Raw genomic sequence first — 20,049 nt, forward strand, 5'->3', positions numbered from 1 at the left:
AAGCCTTAATAGTTCTCTCAGTATATAGACAGCAGTACACAAGCTATGCATTTGCATTACTGCAAAGATACTGCAAGAAATTCAACTACTGTTTTCCCATTTAATGTAGTATCTGGACTAGGTATTTTAATTAATTTCAGCTAAAAAAGAAAACTCTGCATCTATGCTCTGCTCAGGAATTTAAATAAATCTCAGGGACCTTGGGCAGGGGAGGAGGAAAGCTCATGAATTTACCAAGATGGCAAGCACCAATATTTGCCAAATACCACAATAGATCATTTTTTCCAAAGGCAAAGTATATTTGGGTCATAGTAAGTTTCCTATAGGCAAGAGAACTTTCTTCCTAGCAGCTCACAAAGAGGTGACACAAGTGTGACAGTCCCCAAATTAAAATCAAATATGCATGGATATTCTTTGTAATTTGACATGTGACGCTAAGTCACGTCAAATCTTTCATCTAGAATGCTGCAGTCTGCCCTTGTGCATCAGCATCACCAGGCAAAGTCAGACTGAAAGCAACACACAGTTCTCATAAGTACATTTCTATCTACAAATACATATAGACATCAGGGTAACTATGTTTTTCCTGCATGCAGCTGAAGCCATTTCATTTCCTAGCTGGCAGTTATATGCCATATGTTTGTAACAGGCACATCACTGCTCTGAGCAGTGGGGTAATACTTCAGGCCATGCTTTTGTTTGTTTTGAGTAAAATGGGTTATAGACATATCGACTGTGACCATGTCATGCCACAAAATTATTTATTGTTTCAGTCATGCTGGGTTGGTCAGTGCCATGATATTAGGCTGACTAGCTCCTTATATTCCCGAAGGAAAAAATGGGACAATAACTTCCAGCTTGACAGGATTTCAGTTAGTTTCTCTGCTTTTATTAACAAGCATATAATATTAATTGGCAAAACACTGAATACAAGCTTCACTATCATAAAATCAAAACATTAAGCAGTAATCCAAAAAGGCTTATTCAGACAAAACTAGCCACCAATAGTACAAAAATTACACAGCAACACAAAGCATAAAAAATTGTAAACTTTCAAATGAATCTAAGCCAAAAATATGGTTTTACACTGTGACAGTTTCAGTATCTTTATTATGCCACATGAGAGAATAAAGGCTTAGTGGTTGCACTGGCTTATTGTCCCTCAACTGTAAAATAATTTTGTTGCAGAAGGAAAGAACAAACTCTCCTTTCTTTGAATAAGTAACTTGAATTTAAGGTTCTAGTAAACCTATGTTTTCAGTTTCAAATAAAAATTAATTATGCTGGAACATCATTCCAGCCTTTAAAAATCAAGACTCCATCCTCCAGCCACAGCTACCATCACCTGAACGAACCCTCTGATCTCTGCAGAATCATTCAGGCTATTTGCAAAGTTAGCTATATAAGCACTCATGAAACTGGACATTTACTTCCCACCTTCTTACCACTCAACTGGGTAGGCCACTGTGGCTTTGAAAGATTTTCAGGAAGCTCCACAGATGAAACATGATCAAATAGCAAGACTGGAGCTTTAATTTGTATACAAATAAATCATAAATCCATAGTAAAATATTACTATTAGCTTGCCACAGAAAGCAAGTTTCTAGAAAGTATTTGTACTGATTGCAAGTTTTCATGAAAGCAGAGATTGAAGTATTGTTCCCATCTTCCTTAATGTTCTCTCTATAGTTTTTACTTCAGCAACAGATGCCAAGACCTCTCAGATACAGTTAATTATATCTTACGCACAGATTCTGGTGTATAGGACACTTTTTTTCTCCTCTTATCAACTTCATGCAAAGGAACTGAAGCATTAGCATCTCCAGTAAAATATCCAAACTGAAGTTATCACCTGAGGAAGTAGAGAAACTAGATTTTTCTGTACAGTCCAGCCTTCTGTACAAAATGCATCTTAAGTATCGTTGAGAGTACTAACTTATAGTATATAAGCTTACTAATATTCACCTGCTGATGTACAGACTGGTTGGCTTTTTCCTATTATATTTAGCTTAATGGTAAGATGCATCATGCTGTAAAGCAGGCTAGTTGTATGGTTACATTTACCATCCAGTCGGAAAAAATAAAAATACATCCATCTCCTACAACTAATTATGTTCTTATGAAGACAAAAGAGCCAGATAAGCTTTCAAAGGCTCATAGCCTATTGGAAAAAAATAGCACCATCGTAGTTGTAGTCTGATATTTTTTATGGTCCCATTATCCCCAGAGATTATAGTGTTGTGTACACTATTGCACGACCAAAAAAAATAAATATTTTCAGATTTGATGGTACACAAAGATACCAGACATAACAATGGCACAAAACATTTTCAGATAGGCTGCAAGTCTTGCCGATTGCTTCCACAGTTCACATTAAGATTTCTTGCAAGATCATTTATTTTAGAATATTGCTGACAGACAGTTCTTGTACTCAGACAAATTTAAATCCCGCACTTCACTCTTAAAATAAAATAAAGAACAAATAAAAAATAACCTTCCCAGAACAACAGTCCCAAATAAAACCCCGTTTGAACAAATCAAAAATTCCATCTACGTTCCTTTTTAACGGTAAGTAGATGCTACATTTACATTTTAAACATATGCCTAATAAATGCATGTTTCAAACCTATTGCACAAAAACATAAGTAATGTTCTTTATCCATACAAAACAAAAACATACAAACAAAAGCTAGTTAAACTCGATGTAAAAGGAAGAAGCTTGTAAAAACATCTTACAATTTCATTTATATGCCCGTACATAAGGTTGGACCATTGAAATCAAAAATACTTGGATGGTAAAATAAGACAGAAGGCTTAAAATAGAATAAATAATTTTATAGAGTTAACTTTTAACATCCCAAATCTTATTTAAATTTAATATCATATATTCTATCTGAATTCTGTTTTTAATGAAACTATATTCAATGAGACTCTGAGCATGGGTGATTCATCAGTCTCATTGCTGCTGAGGGTAACGTAACAAGATACTTCTTTACTGCAATTATTTACCAGCGTAAGCAATTGTGAAAACTACTTCACAGTAGGGCCATCTTGACAAAATCCAAAATAAACTGAGTATGATCTCACTAGGACAGAGAGAGATCTATGCTGAGTCTAACTTTCCGTTCAAGTTTGAACAGAACTCCGGTTCCTATATAATCTTGATATAAATTAACTGTCTCTTAAGCTTCGCAGAAGTGAAACAGAGCTCTGACCCAAAGGAGGCCTCCCTCTCAGTTCAATTCAATTGCATTGTCGTTTTCTAGTAAGGCTAGAGTAAATAAATATGTGGTCCAGACACAATCCCAACCCCTCCTGAGGGAAAGAATATCTATAGCAATGATGCTATGACATATGATTTAGAAAAATAACTGGGATTTCTCTTATATTTTTCCTTTTCTTTTTACTGAAGAGGCTTTATCAAATTAAGGACATTGAAAAAGCAGTTGCACACAAATGAGGAAACAAACAAACAAACAAACCAAAACAAAACAAACAAAAAAAGCATTTGTAGGTATTAATACTGCCTTGAATTTACCTATCTATATAGTAATCAACAGAATTTTCAATATACTGGTAGCACCATTATATATTCAAGTGATTCTAAAGAGAGCTACAAACTTCCAAATACATATTTTGTACTGCAGATTATTATAGCAAGAGAAAGATTTGAAAGGCTTCTGAATTTGCTTTTTTGCAGCTGAGTTCTCAGCTGTACAACTGAGTACAAATTAGTACTGTTCCAACTGCGGTGGAAAGTGGTAAAATCCTAACACGCTTTATAAGCACTGCTTCAGAGTCTAGATGTACAAAAGCTTTCCACAGTACACTCCTTCCCAGGTAGGCAGATCTCACTCAGGAAGCATGTGTGTACATAAAGAGTGTGTATATATCCACACACGTACACATACAAAAACCACCTTAATCAACGTACTCTCTGTGAGCTTTAATTCTACGTCTACATCAGGTGCAGAGAGTGGCCCATTCATAGGCCTGTTTATACTCTCAGTTCCTCACTAGCTACAGCTTGTCCCTTATTTACGGGGGAACGCTAACAGCATGAACAGCTCCAGAAGGGCCCAGCATGTTAATCTGCATGTGCATTTGTAACACCTGCTTTCAGTGTTTTCATTAAAGATTGTAAAAAGACAGACTCTTGATCTCATCTGCTAATTCGTGTTAACCAAAGGTAAAAGCTGAAATAGGTTTGAGCTGGAAATGGCAGAACAAAATTGGAGCCGAGTTCTGATCCCATTGCTCACAGGTGCATGCATGCTCACACCAAAGGCCTGGATATGGAGTTCTGCCTAATGCAAGCATTCAGTCTACCTATCATCTTGCCCTCACATTTGCAGCCTTTTTTAGCATTTGCACCTCCCTTATATCCCCATATTTCAGCAGGCTCCTTTTTTTTCTCTGCCTGCATACCTTTTGCTTTGCTTCCCATTCCCATTACATCTGTGACTATAAATAAAAATGAGAAAGATATTTTATCTTTGCAAAGATAAATAGAAAATGGAGCATCCCTTCTGCAGCAGCACAGCTAAGAAAGGAGGGCTGAAAACTCCAAAGAATGAAAGTGCAGGAGATATGCTAAGGAATGTGGTGCTTTGAAAGCTCAAGAAGGTGACTTAAAATGCTGAGATAAACCTCTTGCACTATCAGCTTCCTGTTATCAGTAATAAATTATACTTTCTTGCTGAAGAGAGGAATAAGCACAGACAGACAAAGCAAGGCAGTTACAAGCAAGCTTACTTTCTTATCCAAAGGCAGTTTATAAAAAATAATATATATAGCAGCTAGCATTTGCAGCTGATTGGAAAACCCTTCCAAAAGTTAGAAGGTTAACTGTTTCTAGATATTAATAGTATGTTTGGAGTTCTAGATAACTCGACACGCTGGCAGCCAAACGCTCTTGTCCTATATGTGCTATACAGTATACAGCTTGCAGAAATCACTTTCAACTCTGTTTTTAAAAAGGTGACAATTTCAAAAAGCCTTACAATGCAGTGAACACTGCTAAGTGCTATTGAGGGTGCATTCCATAACACAGTCATGTGGGTATATATATGTACACACATACATGACATTTATGTTACCTTGCATCTGTTAGGGCTGATGCAAGTACTGTTATCAATTAAGGCCAGAAGGTGTGAAAATAATCTTGTCTGACCCTCCAAAACAGTAAGTAATTGTACTAAAGAAAACAGAACTGTTTCACAAGAAAATAGGTGAAGAAAATACAAAGCTGTTACTAAAATATAAAGCTGCTTCTACTTCTCCAAGGAATTTTTAATCAGTGAAAATTGTGCAATATCACCCAATGTTGTTCAAGAGCCAGCGTTTCATTAGCCAGAGAGAATAAGTTCTCTTTTCAGTAAAAACTGATTTCTGCAAGCCACAGCAACATAAGAAATGTTTATATATATATATTTATATATATATATATATTTAAAGTTCATAAACCTAGCACTTTTGAGTATTTATCATTATGTGGTGCAATATATGCCACAGCAAAATATCAGGGCACATTAAAATCAGCTGCAGAGATTACTATTAATCTTACCAAATCACCATGCAAAAAAGAGCGTTAAAACTTTACTAAAACAGAAACTAAGGGAGAGCAACAACTGGATAAAACCAACAAATAAACCCATTGTTTTCCCAGATTTTCAAAAGTTTTCAATGCAGCATAATAAATATCACCAGTCACTATATCATTAGTTATGTTCAATGACCCACAGAACTTGATTAAAGCCAATGCAATCAGGCATACTATATAAGACAAGAACACTTTGCAAAAATATATTTTTAAATATTCAGAATGTGAAAAGTAACTAAATGCAACTTGGTGTCAAAAGCAACATTTTAAAACCACCCCATAACATTCTAACTTATTTCTGTGTAACTGTAAGAGATGAGTCAGGCTGAGCTACATGAAACTGTGAAGTGTTTTCAATATCTGTAAACCTAGTGCTGGTAGTGTCTTGTTGAGTTTTGATTTTTTTCATATAAAATAAGTATAAATATTTTCTGTCCAGAAATCCAGATAACACATCCCCAGGAGAAATATTCAGAAGGACAGTCAGCTATGAAAGCACTACAGTCTTCCAAAATTATACGGCTGATTCATATCATATGTGATTAGTGATGCACTAAGAAGGTGCCAGATGATAGTCTCTGCAAAAAGCTCTGTCCAGAAGGACAATAAAGTTCTTCTACAGCAAGTCCATTTTGGGTCTGTAATGTAGCAGTAGAGGTGCTTTCTGCAAGACAGAAATATAAGCTAAGTTAAGAGACAAAGCCAGAATTCATCTTTCCAGTAGATAAAACTTTTGTTTCATAAACCAACGCTTAAACAAACTATCAGAATAGCTGTCTGATCAGTCAAAATTGCATCAAGACAAGAAGGAATTTCATCTGTGAAACTCAAATCAAATGGAGAATCCGTTCCCTTTTGTCAGGAATAGATCACCTTACAATCAGTTCTATCAACACTATTTAACTCAGGAAACCTACTAAGAGAGAAATGCAAATGCCTAGAATATATACTTATACTGTGTATAAGAACACAGTACTTCATATATTTAATAGTTCAATTCCTCTTCTGTGAATGTATCCACTGTTTCTTTTTCTACATAGGTAAACTTTTAAACTTCTAACATCTGCAACGTGTCACATCAAGGAGTAGCTCACCCTGCAAAGAATCATTTCCATTTGTTCCGGAGCCCCTATGAGTCTCATCTTACTCTCTCCACTTATTTCAATTAAGATGTCAGTACACAGTTGCCTTTTCCATTTGATTCAAAAGTACACAAATCTCCATGATAAAGATAAATAGTAGATCAATTTGATGCTCTTGTTCAATTATTTATTTTTCATAAAAATTCCTAGCATTTTTTTCTTACATTAGGATTTAAATCCTCACAAATTCAGTTATCTTACAATTCATCGTTGTTTAAAGTTCAGCACAGTATTATCCCCAGTAACCTACACTGAACTTGAGGAATCATCCATCAATCTCTAATCACACAGAACTGTAAAGGCTTTCTTAAATTATTTGTGATTAATCTGACTTTGCTATCCCAAATAGCCATAGTATTGTTATTGAGCTATTACTGCATTTTCAAACCTCTTTCCTGATCACTCAGGAACAAATTCTAGTAGGATTCTAATTGTGAATTCTCTGCAAATCAGAGGCTGACCTCTGCCTTCTATCTGTATCTGTATGCAGCTGTATGTAGAAAAAAAACTGTTTTACTACACACAGAGAAGGAGACACTTTCCTACTCCCACTTGCACATCTTTCAGACAGTCACCCACAGCCACGAGGTGGTTCTATCTCAGTACAGACTGTAAGCTTGGGCTATGTTTCTTGTCCACTATTCCACCTCTTATTTCAAAGAGCATCAAATACACATACAGTGAATCTGTAGGTGTGACGATTCATAAGTGCCCAAATTTGCAATTTGTTCTTACATCTATTTCACATGAGATGCTATTATTAATGTGATAACTAACACTTATATTGAATGCTCCACTTTATTATTCAGCTGCAAAGGGGCTGTTTAGAGAAACAACAATCAGTAAGTTAAAGATGTACCCAAACACATTTAACGTGCCATGTTTATGCCTACTAAACACTGCTGGAATTCTCCTTAATTAAGGCAGGCAAGCACTGCAACTACTCTTTCTCCCTGAGAAATAAAGTTATCCTGTTCAGCTACAGGAAAGAACCATTTTGAAAATTTCTGCCTTTCCGGTATCACAGTTCCTTTCCCCACCTACATAGAGTACAATCAGTTTCACCTATCACAGCTAAAATTAATACTTTCTTTTAGCTTCCAATTAATTTGCCAGAGTTGATCACAGTTTGATAGCTGACGCGACAAACCATTTTCCCTTGTTGGTTGTATTTAATCGAATTTAATACTTACTGTTTAAAAACACTGCATTAGATAGCTATGAGGTTGCAGTTATTGCTTTGTAACTGTGAGTGCCACATATTTTAAAAACATTCTTAATCTAGACATTTTATGATTTATTTGAAATCACTGTCATACCTTAAATCTCCATCTTGTAACAACTACAAACTTGAGCGTGTGGTCCTTGCCAAGAATCTCTTCATTGCATAATATGTCCAGCTGGCAAAACAAAGAAGACAGTTAATGTGTTGAGACACAATCTGTGAAATGTTTTTTCAAACAATACTACAAATGTTAGGCATGATTTCTTTTCTCCAAAGACGACGGAACTATTCATCCTGCAGTTGCTCTGCAGACAAAAGTAGTTTTAAAAAAGAAAACAATGTTTTTTTCTCAAAATAGAAGTGCTGTACCTGTCTCTAATGCACTGCACGAACTGGACTTAACTGTTTGTTTGATTTACCTTCCCAAGCAGTGCTAATGCCCTCTTCCCAAAAGCTTTACATCATTTTATTGGGCATTCTAAAAATCTAGCAAAACTCAGCCCTTGAATAACTTGCAGTAAGCAAATGCCTAAAACTTAACGCTTGCTATCACAAATCAATTTCCTGGCCCTAATACACTAACTGCACCACAATTTATATATCCTATAAGAAAGTGGGAGAGGTGGCAGAAGAATAAACAGTACCTGTTACAGTTTGTTCCTTCATTAGGAAGGATAATAGGCTGTTACATCAGAGGCTACTGGCATGGGACAGGGGGCCTTGAACACAAAATCAAAGCTCTGTCTTAAAAAAAATGTCTAATTTAAAGGGGAAAAAAAATCCCCTTTTGAAACAGTGATGCTACTGTTGGGCACCAGCCACAATTCAACAGCTTATAAACCAGATGAGGACAAGAAAGAAGATGCTTCAGTTTTGTTTCAGGTAGCCTAGGTAAGTTGGGGGGGCACAAAAATAGAGTGGTGTGAAATTAGAGAAGCTGGAATGCAAAAACAATACAGATACAAACCAGCTGCTGAGAAGTTTGAGTAGAAAAGTGTTGACACCCCAGACTGGAAAGCAAATGACTGAGATGAAAAGAGTCTATGAGCAAGACCCAGAGAAGTAGTCAACAGAAGTTGCATTACATGTTTGCCTTAAGTGTTAATTTGAAATCTGAAATGAGAAAAGTGTGAAAAATTGTCTTTCTTTTGGTACAGTTCACCGTAAGTTCTTTACATGATTCCAAGTATTCCCTTGGAAAGGAAGGGTATAGCACTTTGCTTATGGTAGGCAGAGACTTCACTGACAGCACAGAAAAGAACAAAATATTCATGCTGCTTTCCCTTAAGGTCAACATCAGTAGTGCTTAATTATTTGTTACTGACTGTCCCCTGCAGTGAATGTGAAACTTCTGCAAGGGCCATGTATATGAAACAGCCATATATGCACCTGAATATAATGTATGAAATAAAACTCCTTGAAAAGTTTGTTTCAGTGCATGTAGAACCTCGTAACAAAGCCATTTCATCCAAGTATGGATGTGAAAAGATGCACTGCAGACTAATAGGCAAATCCTTTATAAGCCCAAACTACATTTTAATTGTAACATTTAGGATAAGGAGGTGGTGGAAGAAGGAAAATCTACAGGAAATAAGACCATAAATCCTAAACTGAAAGTGAAAAAAAATATTACGTTTGTAGAAAAATAACTTGTTTAAATTTACCTCCTTAGTTTACAAAAATGACAATACAGAATACAATTTAAGACACTGCGTTTGCTGCTACTTTCAGAAAGTAAAATAAGATGTTGCTTTGAAAAAGAACGATCCCTTTCTTTTGCATATAACTTTTTATGCACAGAATTCTATTTGAAGATTATAATATTACCTCATTAAAAGAAGAAAGGTTTAGTTTTTTGGCAATGAACTTCTTTAGATGCAGGACTGTTGCTTGTGCTGAACAGCGAATCCATTTTCGTTTTAATCCACGCAGTTTGCTGCTGTTGCATTCCAAGCAGATGCTTACCTTCAGGAAAAAGCAAGCAATCAGGGCTGGGTGCAAGAAGTTACTGCAGTCCTCATTATGTATTCCGTAAGCAGTTTACATTAATACAATGAAGTGAAAATACTAATATTCCTTAAAGTGAAATGCATGCAGTCCAATTAAAGAAAACATTTCCAAAGAACTTGTCATTTAGTGATAAGCATGCTTGACTAAAAATTCTTCTCTTAATGATGGAAGAAGTATGTGTCAGTGCATATTCACAGGCTGCCAAAAACTCATGAGGGCCCTACATCTAAAAAGAGTCTGAAATATAATAAGAAAATTGTTTTCAATTCTTAACAATTGCTTATATTGTAACTTCTTGCTTTTAATGCAGTTGCTAATTCCAGAGAATTTTAATGTAAGTTTAAAAGAAAATAGCAAATTCAAAAAGGATGGACAAAAATGACGTAACATACTTATAAAATTCTAAGGATGAGCATCAAAATAAAGTTTATTCCATTTCTATGCTTCAATTCTCACTCTTCTCATCTCTCAATTTGTTATTTAGTTTAAGCTCTGTGATGATTCACTTTATGTGCTAACAGGATCTAGTATTAGGCACAATCCCTTTGGAAGCTGTCTTGTTGTATAATTGAAAATTAATCCAAGTTAAATTTACACTGGAGACATAAGGGAAAAATATAAAAGGCATGGCTGGTATATCCTAGCAAGAGATTTCACTTTCAAATGTGCACTGTATTTACAACTTGATGGTGGACTTTCTGGCTTTCATACTATTTTGATGGTATAGAACTATTAGAAAAGAGAACAAGGTTTTATTCATAATTATTGATACAATTCAGTTCAGTGTATTAGAATAACACTGAGATACACATATTCATAAAAGGACCCAAATAAGCTGAATCTGTATTAATCTGAAAGCCAGTAAACAGTTTGAAACTCAATAAAATGACAGAAATAGTAGGTTTTAACAAAAGTGCCTTTAAAATATTATCCATTCCTGCTGTATCCCAACAATTAACTCATACTTACACAAAATCATGGTGCAACAATGCATCTTGTTTTTGGCAGAGAACAAACAAACAAACAAACAAACAAACAAAAAGCTTGAAACAGTTGCTTTTCTTTATTAATTTAACAAAGCCCTAAAGCTAAAACTCCAGATACAAATAAAACATGACCTATGAGCCCACCTGTTCATCGCTTCGGTGGTAGTCATTATCTTCTTCCTGTTTTTCCTCAGAAGTTTCTTTGTTTGAATTTTCATCTGTTTTAGTTTCACCTTAGGTAAGAAAGCAGATATGTGGGATAACACTTGTCAGAAGATTCTCATGTTAACATGATTGAAACAGCAGAGTTCATGACTGCAATACAGAATAACTTCCCAGACAGTAATTATTTTGCTTAGCAACACAAGCTGCCAACAGACCCATACATAAAAGACCAGAACAAGTATACACAGTAGCGTTCAGTTCAACTGCTAGCAGTGCAGGAGTTGTGTAGTTTCACTGAGTCCCCATGCGGGTACTACTCTGGAGATAGCCTTCACCAAGAGTGAAGGAGAAGCTAAAAATAAAGGTTACATGAACAAATTAGAGGCAAAAGCAGCCTACGTGCACTGTGTTGTACAGCATGATGAAGCAATTCTTAAAAACCAACTGGACACATACCTCTGGCAGACCTGTTTGACAGTTATGAGCAGCACTCTACCCAAGAAAGAATAAATAAATAAAAACATTTACCATTTCGATGAGAATCCAGATGCTGCTTTGCAGAACATGTCTCCCCTTTGATGTCTCCTGGAACTTCCATGCCCAGTTTGTGATAAAATTCCCTTTGCTTTTTCATTTCCGCTGTTTAAAAAATTGTAAATATTAACCCCTGTAATGAAGTTCTAATACAATACTTCTGAAGTTATTCCAAATCTCTCTCTTCGCAGACTATCAGCAAGTAGTGATGTTTTCACCACTTAATCCTCTATCTCTGCTATTGCATCAAGTCATGGCTGACCTTATTTGCCAGAGTCAGAATACCAGTCATCTGTATAGCTACTATGATAACATTCTTATTAAAATGAGATAATTTTAAGTACTGTGCTTTATTCTGAATCCCTCCCACAACATTTTAGTCAAACTACCGTTTTTGAATTTTTATTTACTGTTCTGATTTTCAGTATGCTAGAAATAATTTTCATATAATCTATTTAAGCTTGCTTATCAATATCTGAGAAATCCATTTTTCATCATAAGTGAATTAAGATATTCTATTTAAATGAAAGTTGTGACGTAAATAAGTGGCAAAAATATGTTGTGACAAAAATATCATAGGGTAGTTACTGTAAAGTTTATATGAACTTGCTTATTTGAACAGATCCACTCTCAAAGAGAATTATGACAATACGAACTAAAAGCCACCTGTTGAGGAAGAACTCGCTCAGTATAGGAAAACTTCACTGAAACTAAAATCAGTACAGCATTACATTCTACCTCTTGAGAATTCTGGAAATCTGGCATAATAGATCTATGTCCACAGTTTACAAAGAAAAAAAAATGGCAGCTGCATTGTGCCAATATGTAAAAGCTGAACGAATGTTGTGGTTTAGCAGTAGTTGTGGTTTAGTACTTTATGATTAAATATCCCATTTTGCATTTTTTTTCCTCTCCATAAAATTACTGCTAGTACAGATATGAAGCCAAATCAATCACAAGATATAGAACTAATGAAAGAACAAATTTTATGCTGTATATTTTATTTCTCCTCAATTTCCCCTCTCTTCTGTACTTCATCACTTGAAACTGTGAGATTTTTTATTTGGTTGTGGGTTTTTTTTGCTTGTTTGTTTTTTAACTGTTACAGAAGTATGTGCAGAACTGTGTCTAAAAAAGGGATCATACTACAACTTACCTTCTTGGAGGCCTGGCACAAGTTTGTAAACAATATCTTGCATTGTTCTGTCATGACTATCAAGGAGGAAAAAAACAGAATCAGAAGTTTCACTCAACTATCTTGTTTCAAAACATATATGCTAAGCAAGTCTCAGTGCTAAAATGATTTAAAAGCTCTAACTCTGTTAAAAAAGAATTTCAATTCTCAAGCTTTACATGAAACAAGAGACGAGAATAGTTAGAAAGGAACGGAGATAAAGACTAAGATAGAAGGCTCATGAAAGTAAGAGGAAGAATTAGGCTTTTCCCTTCAGCAGCCAGGCACATGTCACCAGTAATCTCAAAATTCCTTTAAACTTCAAGGTAAATACATTTTTAGTAGAAAACAATCACAGATAGTATGTTTTTTGTATCTACAGATTCATCTCTCACCTTCCTGCATTATCCCTACTAGCTTTAATAAAAATGAAAGAAAATAACACACACACACATAAAAGAAAAACGACAACAACATAAAGAAAATTTGATTTTGCTCTTAAGCCATGCTTTTATCTATGAAGCCCATATAGATAATATGCCCCAAATGAAAGAAGCGTTAGAAACTCATACATGCCACGACTAGTTGAAATTCTAAACTCAATAGCAAGCTCACAAATATAAATCTCTGTTTTAAATCATAATTTACTTACTCTTTACCTGCAATTTCTACATTAGTCTAAAATAAGTCACAGTATGAAAGAAATACAGCATTATCCTAAATTCTAATTCATAAATAAAATCAGAAACAATCTAGGTATCTGTCTCAGCTGCTGCAAGGTCATTACCTCAGTAGACCTTGCAATATGAAATCCTGGATCTGACTTAAATAAGACAACGGGCTTACAAGAGTAGTCTCGGGTTTCTCATCACCTGACGTGCACTTCACAGCAGTGGAGATCAGTGAACAATTACAGAAATGGTAACAATTCGAAGAGTGTAATGGATGATTATGTATCTCTTGAAGTAGGACTACATGGAGAATCAAAATATCATTAATTCTAAAATTCATATAGTTTCAAGCAATAGCAATCCCATTTATACTCGCTTGGATTTTCAGGCGCCACACGGGTGTTTTGGCAACATCTCCAAAAATATTTCAACAGAAATGAGTGAACCTACCATCACCTCAACATCAGAAGTGAGCATTTAACATCATTAAGAATTGTAAAAGAGAAAACATACTTGGTTTATAGATTCTTCAGACAAGGGAGATGAATACAAGTGAAGAATTCATGTTTTAACACATACAGTGAAACTTTTGACTAAGAATTATTTATTCCATAAATAAATAAATAAGACAAAAGTAGGCTAGGCAGATTATTTTAGTCTTAAAGGGACAGTACTTTATAATCATTACAGGTAGAATACTTCCTTTAAAGTATTCTGTGACCAAGAACAACTTGTGAATTCCTTTCTATATTTTCTCAATTTGATGCTCTGCTTCCTGGCCCCTTTTGGCTCTGAAAACAAACTTCTAAGCCAAGGTATAGTATTCTTGTAGCTTTACAGTAGATGAAGATGCTGTCCTGAGCCACATAAATTCCTCCCTTCCTATTGGCATCTACTTGTGCATTCAAAGCATACACTGATAATACCTGACACATACGTATCATATACTATCATATGTATATGTGTATCAGACACTAAAAATAGTTTTGCTGATTTAGTAAAAATATTATTTCTATACATGTTTCATTTATGTAGCTTCTATGATCCAATAAAACTTGCTCAAAAATTAACCAGGAAAGTGCATAGTTTGCATGTTCTTAAGCCTTAAAAATTCTAACAGATGTCAAGGAGTTGAAAATTCATAGGAAAGTCTGATCTTGTATAATAATTGTATATAATTTCATTCAACCTTACATTTAAATTTATAGCCTGCTGATCAGCACATAAGACATTTCAGGAGAAAGCTGTCCTGTATAAAAAGTTTAAAACAACCTAGAGTGAAACTAGTTGCATTTCTGCTTTCATACTTACCCAATATACTGCAAAGGGTGGCTCTGATGTATAACAATTCTACATGTCGGACAGGTGTTGTTTTCTTCCAAATATTTCACCAGGCAGCTTCTACAGACTGATAAAAAGGACATTCATTATTAAAAAGAAATAAAACAAGCATACTGAAAAATAGAAAAGCTTGTTTTTATATCACTGCAAAATGCTTGTTACTGAAATATACATAAGGGCGATTTTTTCCATCATACAAGCATGTCTAACCATGCAGAATGCAGTTTTCAACATTTTTCATAAAGGCTCTTGATACAGGGAAGTGCTGCACTTAGAATCAAAGCACCTTTACACAGACAGAGTCTGCCTAATACAGCACACAACACACAATCCAATTTCGGAACTTACTAGAACAGCTATTTCTATCAGGTCAGCTTGCAGCATCCAGTTTGCACAAATGATATTACAGGCACTATATGCCACTAAGGTACTAAGCCAATTTGCTTTAACCATGGCTGCATACAGAAATAAGGTGTGTGTGGAAATGAAACTAGGACAAACAAGTTAGTAGTATTTTTTTCTTTTTTTTCTTCTTCTTTTTTAAGAATAGAAAACTCTGGTGGTAATTTCACTTCTAACTTTCACAGAGTACATGACAGTACATAACTTCTCTCAGAAAAATAATTAAATGTGGACAGATCTTCAGTATTCATAAAAAGAGGGTGGTGAAGGCTGCTAAAGCACTGCTACGTTATAGAGCTGAATGCCACTGAAATGTTTTCCAGCTGTATATGCATGCTCATCTGCACCTGGTTCAAAATAAACTATTTATTAAGAAACAGTATAGGTAATATACACCACTACATGATTTCCTGACACACTTGAAGTTCTAAATAAAACTCCAACTTTATATGTTAAGGAAAAAAAAAAAAGCATATTACCTTTCTCTTGGGCAACACCAGTTCATTTAATTTTGGTATTAATGCACTCATTACACAATGTAAAAGAATTTCTGTAACTACAGTGCCATCTAGCTCTCAGACAGGTTGTTGGTACATTTCAATAAACAGCTGGTAATATCAAGAAAATTACACAGCACCAAAGCAGGTATAAGGACTTTTTACTTTATACTGTATTTTCACATTCATAATGACAGTACCACAGCTGGTAGAGGTTATGGTCATGTCAAGACTCATAGCTTTGAACACAAAGCATAGACCTTGCATAGCAATATGTGGCAGTGGAATGCCACATCAGCAGTTCTATTTTCCTATTTCAATCAATCTTCCAGTCTGGAAGAAGTGTACATCAATTCCTACCAAACAGAACTCAGTGTAAGTCAGCCTAGATTCTGATAGGCGTATTAGTCCACCCACAGCAACTAAATCAATGCAATTAGATGGCTTATCAAGAGTTCTGCAGTCTTCTAGATTGATTTTTTGTTTTGTTTTCTTCTCAAGGTCAAGTTGGGATTAATAAACTCTCCTGAACATGGAAGTCCTAGAAATACAGAACAGATAATATGCAAAACATTCTGGAGTCTGAAACAATAGTATTACTAGAGAATTTCAATGAAGTGGGCTTTCAAAGTATCCCATCTTCATTTATCCAAATAGTTGGACACTGATTGTAGCCCTAAACTAGTATATTTTCTGCTTGCTTTCACAGTACACTTAATCATATCCAGGAACATGCACTAGAAAAGGAATAGAGAAGTTGATTATTTATTTGTGCAGCTCCACTCTTCTTGACAATTTCCATTCTGTATCTAGTTCAACAAATAGTTGTTCACCATGCTCATGAGCTCACAGAATACTACCTTCTGTTTCTCATTTCAAAATATCGTTTACACATAAACATCACTGAATATCAAATTGAAAATATGAAAGTTTATAAAGACTTACATATATCTGATGACCTAGAACTCTGACCAAGAGACCAAGAGGAAACTAGGAAAGATTTAATAATGAATTTCTACTATTGAATGTTTTACCTACTCATTTAGAGGCCTGCCTGATACCAACAATCTAGAGATAGAGAAGAGAAATGAAGTATAAAAAGAAGTGAAAAAGTGTGTTTTTCCTCAAGAAGATTCTCACCGCAGGTTTCAACTATTCCTTTTACTGCTGAAAAGTCTATGAATGTCCAAGGAGAGGAATACGAAGAAAAATGAGGTAACTGCGTAGTTATGAGCAGAATCAGAAAGAAAATTACAACTCAGCAGAGAATTCATTATCTCAACAGGCAAGGCACTTTCAGGATAGATTCTGCAAGGATGCTTTCTCAGGAGTGTATATCATTAGTATTAACATACACAACATAAGTATGGAAGTGTGACAAGAACAATAAATTTATTAAAACTGATAACATAACTTAGGAATGATATACAATGGAAAATGTAATCTTAGCCGAGATTACTTAACCTTTCTAGCAAATTTTAGGCGGTAAATAAAACAAGTTAAACAAAAACTTTCAGTGGAGATGAAGCCATTGCAATTAAATAATTAATTCTCTTCCAAGAAAGCTTAGGACAATGAAGATATTCAAACAACGTACTAGTTTTATCAGAGTAATATACTATGACAGATGCATTTTAAAATGGTTTCTGAAGTTGCATGCCAAGTACTACTAAATAGACTAATACAGGTCTACACGAACAAAACTAATGACGTTCTAAGCTCTTAGCAGATAAAAGCAGACAAAGAGAGAGTCCAACTTACATATATGTGTTGGTTAACTGAAGAGATTCTGAAGACACAGCTCAAAAAATACTTTTGCTAAAACCTTGTAATATAAAGATATCTTTGAGTAAAGCGTGACAAGAGCCCCATAAATGAAAGTAAAAGGCAAGAAGGCTTCACAGTGACTGAGAATAAAGGCGCTGAAGGGGAATAGTTAGAGATAGTTTATAGAAGTAAGAATGTAGAGCTTGTTATAAAATAAGGGATGGCAGACACTGGGTCTGGGATAGCGAGGGGGATGAAGGCCATACAGATAAGGTTTGAGAACAGCCCGAGGACATCTGGCAGAGAGATGATTAGATGTCCACGGGACTAGAAGAAACTGTTTTGCAGAGATGCCCCTCCAAAAGGTCAGAATTTTACAGCGAGGAAGGTCAGAAGCCTTCGCTCTTCTTTGAAGAGAACAAATCTTCATCCCACAACCCACTACGCACGCGCAAGAGGGGAGGGTTTGCATGGTAATGAACTCTCGGGGGTGTAATGAATATGTAGCTGAATTCGGGGAAAACTATTGATTACGTATTAGTTTGGCCTGTATCTGTAGTACTGTAGCATTTTTCCAGACGGTGTGCAAGCTCAGAGGAATTATCCCCCTCGCACTAGGGCTTTTGTGCAATTGCCAATAAAACATACCTTCCCTATATCCTTACAGGCTATAGGGTTTGATTTCCACACGTCAGTTTGGCACCCCAGATGGGACGTACAGTGGACCAGCTGAGAGAAGGGACACCTTTGGCATGCCCCGAGATTTCTCACAAGGACTCCTTTTTCTCATCCAATCACTGCGGGAGCAGACAAGGACCACCGGCAGACCAGGTATGTGACTGGGAAACGGGACCTGTAAGTCATACGTGAGGAAGAGAGCTATCATTCCCCCTTCAGTTGGTTGATTGGTGACAGGATATAGTTGGTATTCTGAAATGTTGCCTGGGCTCTCCTTGCTGTGGTAGCAGGAGTTTTGGGTTTGCATGCTCGTTTACCATCTATTGCTATATTTGGTACCGTGTATTTGAACAAGTCACTGTATTAGTACCACCGAAATATCCTCTGAGGAATTCTGAGCTTGGTTAAGACTGGTCTTGTGTGTCCTCAGTGAGTGTGGTGTGAGTAAGACATAGCAAAGCTACGGGGTGAGAGTGGAGTCCTGACCCGTGCTTCTGTCCTCCCGTGAGGGAAATGGACAAATGGACGGGACAGACGAAGTGAAAATTTGTCTTTGTCTTGTTATCTGTTTTGTTAATTGTCTCGTTACCTGTTGTTATTATCTTAGTAGTTGTAAAATACCAAAGTCAATTGGGAAAGGGAATGGGACAAACTGTTTTGATGATATAAGAAAGTGTAATTGTTAATGGTATATGGAAGTAGAATTGACAGTATGTGGAAGTGCAACTGAGGGTACAAATAGTGGAATAACATACAAAAGAAAAAGGGTTAAAGAGAAAGTGAGTTCATCTGTGTTAGCATGAGAGCAACCCCCCCGCACCGTTCCCTCGCGAGCAGAACTTGGTGTGAGAGAGTGAGCTGCAGATGGAGACTGCTTCTGTAAACAGCATTACTGACAAAGGGGGAGGTGGAGGAGTAGGGCGCTGGAAGTGAGAATAGCCTTCATCTGCAGAGACCTACAAAACCCGAAATCCCAGTGTTAGCACTGGGAGCCTCTGGAGAAGAGGCAGTAAAACTGAAATATGTTAGTAGTTGATGTAATGACGAGAGTTTGGGAAGTGAAAAGCTTGTGAAGGTCACAGGCTGAAGAAGGCAAAGATGTGAGAGGGATGTCAGGACTGAAGGCAGGTGAGCAACATGAAGGAAAAACAAACAAACAAACTGATTGAGAAACAGAGATAGTAAGGAAACTGGGAATAACAGCAGTGTTACAGCACTAGAGCAGGGCTGTAGGACCCAGAGATCCACTCAGAGAGAGGTGGGGGGTCTGGGAGAGCCCAGGGAGGGCTCTGCCCCACTGGAACAAAAGCAGTGTGCAGAGAGGGAAGAGGGAACCATCTCTGGTTGCAAAGGTGAAGGATGGGAACCAGGGAAGTTTGCCCTGGCAGATCCACTGGTTAAATTGCAGCTAGAGGAGCAGGATAATGAGGTTTATCTTTTGGTGGATATGAGTGCCTCTTACCACCTGTAAATGAATTTGTAGTAGGAGCTAATGCCCAGTAAGAAAAGGCTTACATTTTGGGATCAATTAAATGCAGGCTGAGAAAACAAGTAGGAATACATAAATTCTTGTACACACCAAGTTAATCTGGAAAGAAATTAAATAAAACTGGAGCTAAGGATCAAAAACTATTAACTGTTGAAAATTGTAAGTTGGGAAAAACAAGGTTGTCGTCCCAGAAGTTACAGAAATCTTGAATAAAATACGCTTAGGAATGTGGGTATCTGGGATACTTTGCAGAGCTAAAAATGCAGCCCTAGATAGAAGTTAAAAGCAAGGATTAACCCAGTCAGGATAAAGCAGTGCCCTTTTAGGATATGTGACTGTAGAAGGATAAAAGAAATAATAGATAAT

General features: G+C 36.1%; 1 protein-coding gene across 4 annotated transcripts; it reads right to left on the reverse strand.

Annotated features, from left to right (window-relative positions):
• Positions 1-858: 858 nt before the first annotated feature.
• On the reverse strand, positions 859-18,281 carry PCGF3 (polycomb group ring finger 3). Of its 4 annotated transcripts, none has more exons than XM_010725941.3 (8): positions 17,511-17,647; positions 14,821-14,917; positions 12,821-12,876; positions 11,659-11,769; positions 11,110-11,198; positions 9,797-9,934; positions 8,064-8,144; positions 859-6,266 (listed from the first exon to the last, which is right to left on the reverse strand). In XM_010725941.3, the coding sequence occupies exons 3-8, from the start codon at positions 12,861-12,863 to the stop codon at positions 6,219-6,221; spliced, it is 510 nt and encodes a 169-aa protein (XP_010724243.2). In that variant the 5' UTR covers positions 12,864-12,876; positions 14,821-14,917; positions 17,511-17,647; the 3' UTR covers positions 859-6,218. The 4 variants fall into 4 exon arrangements, with proteins under 4 accessions (XP_010724243.2, XP_019465673.1, XP_019465672.1 ...); XM_019610128.2 differs by having other exon boundaries at positions 12,821-13,809; XM_019610127.2 differs by lacking the exon at positions 17,511-17,647 and adding an exon at positions 18,165-18,281 and having other exon boundaries at positions 12,821-14,917.
• Positions 18,282-20,049: the final 1,768 nt, after the last annotated feature.

The sequence above is a fragment of the Meleagris gallopavo genome, chromosome Z, assembly GCF_000146605.3.
Source record: "Meleagris gallopavo isolate NT-WF06-2002-E0010 breed Aviagen turkey brand Nicholas breeding stock chromosome Z, Turkey_5.1, whole genome shotgun sequence".
Classification (NCBI taxonomy): Eukaryota; Metazoa; Chordata; class Aves; order Galliformes; family Phasianidae; genus Meleagris; species Meleagris gallopavo.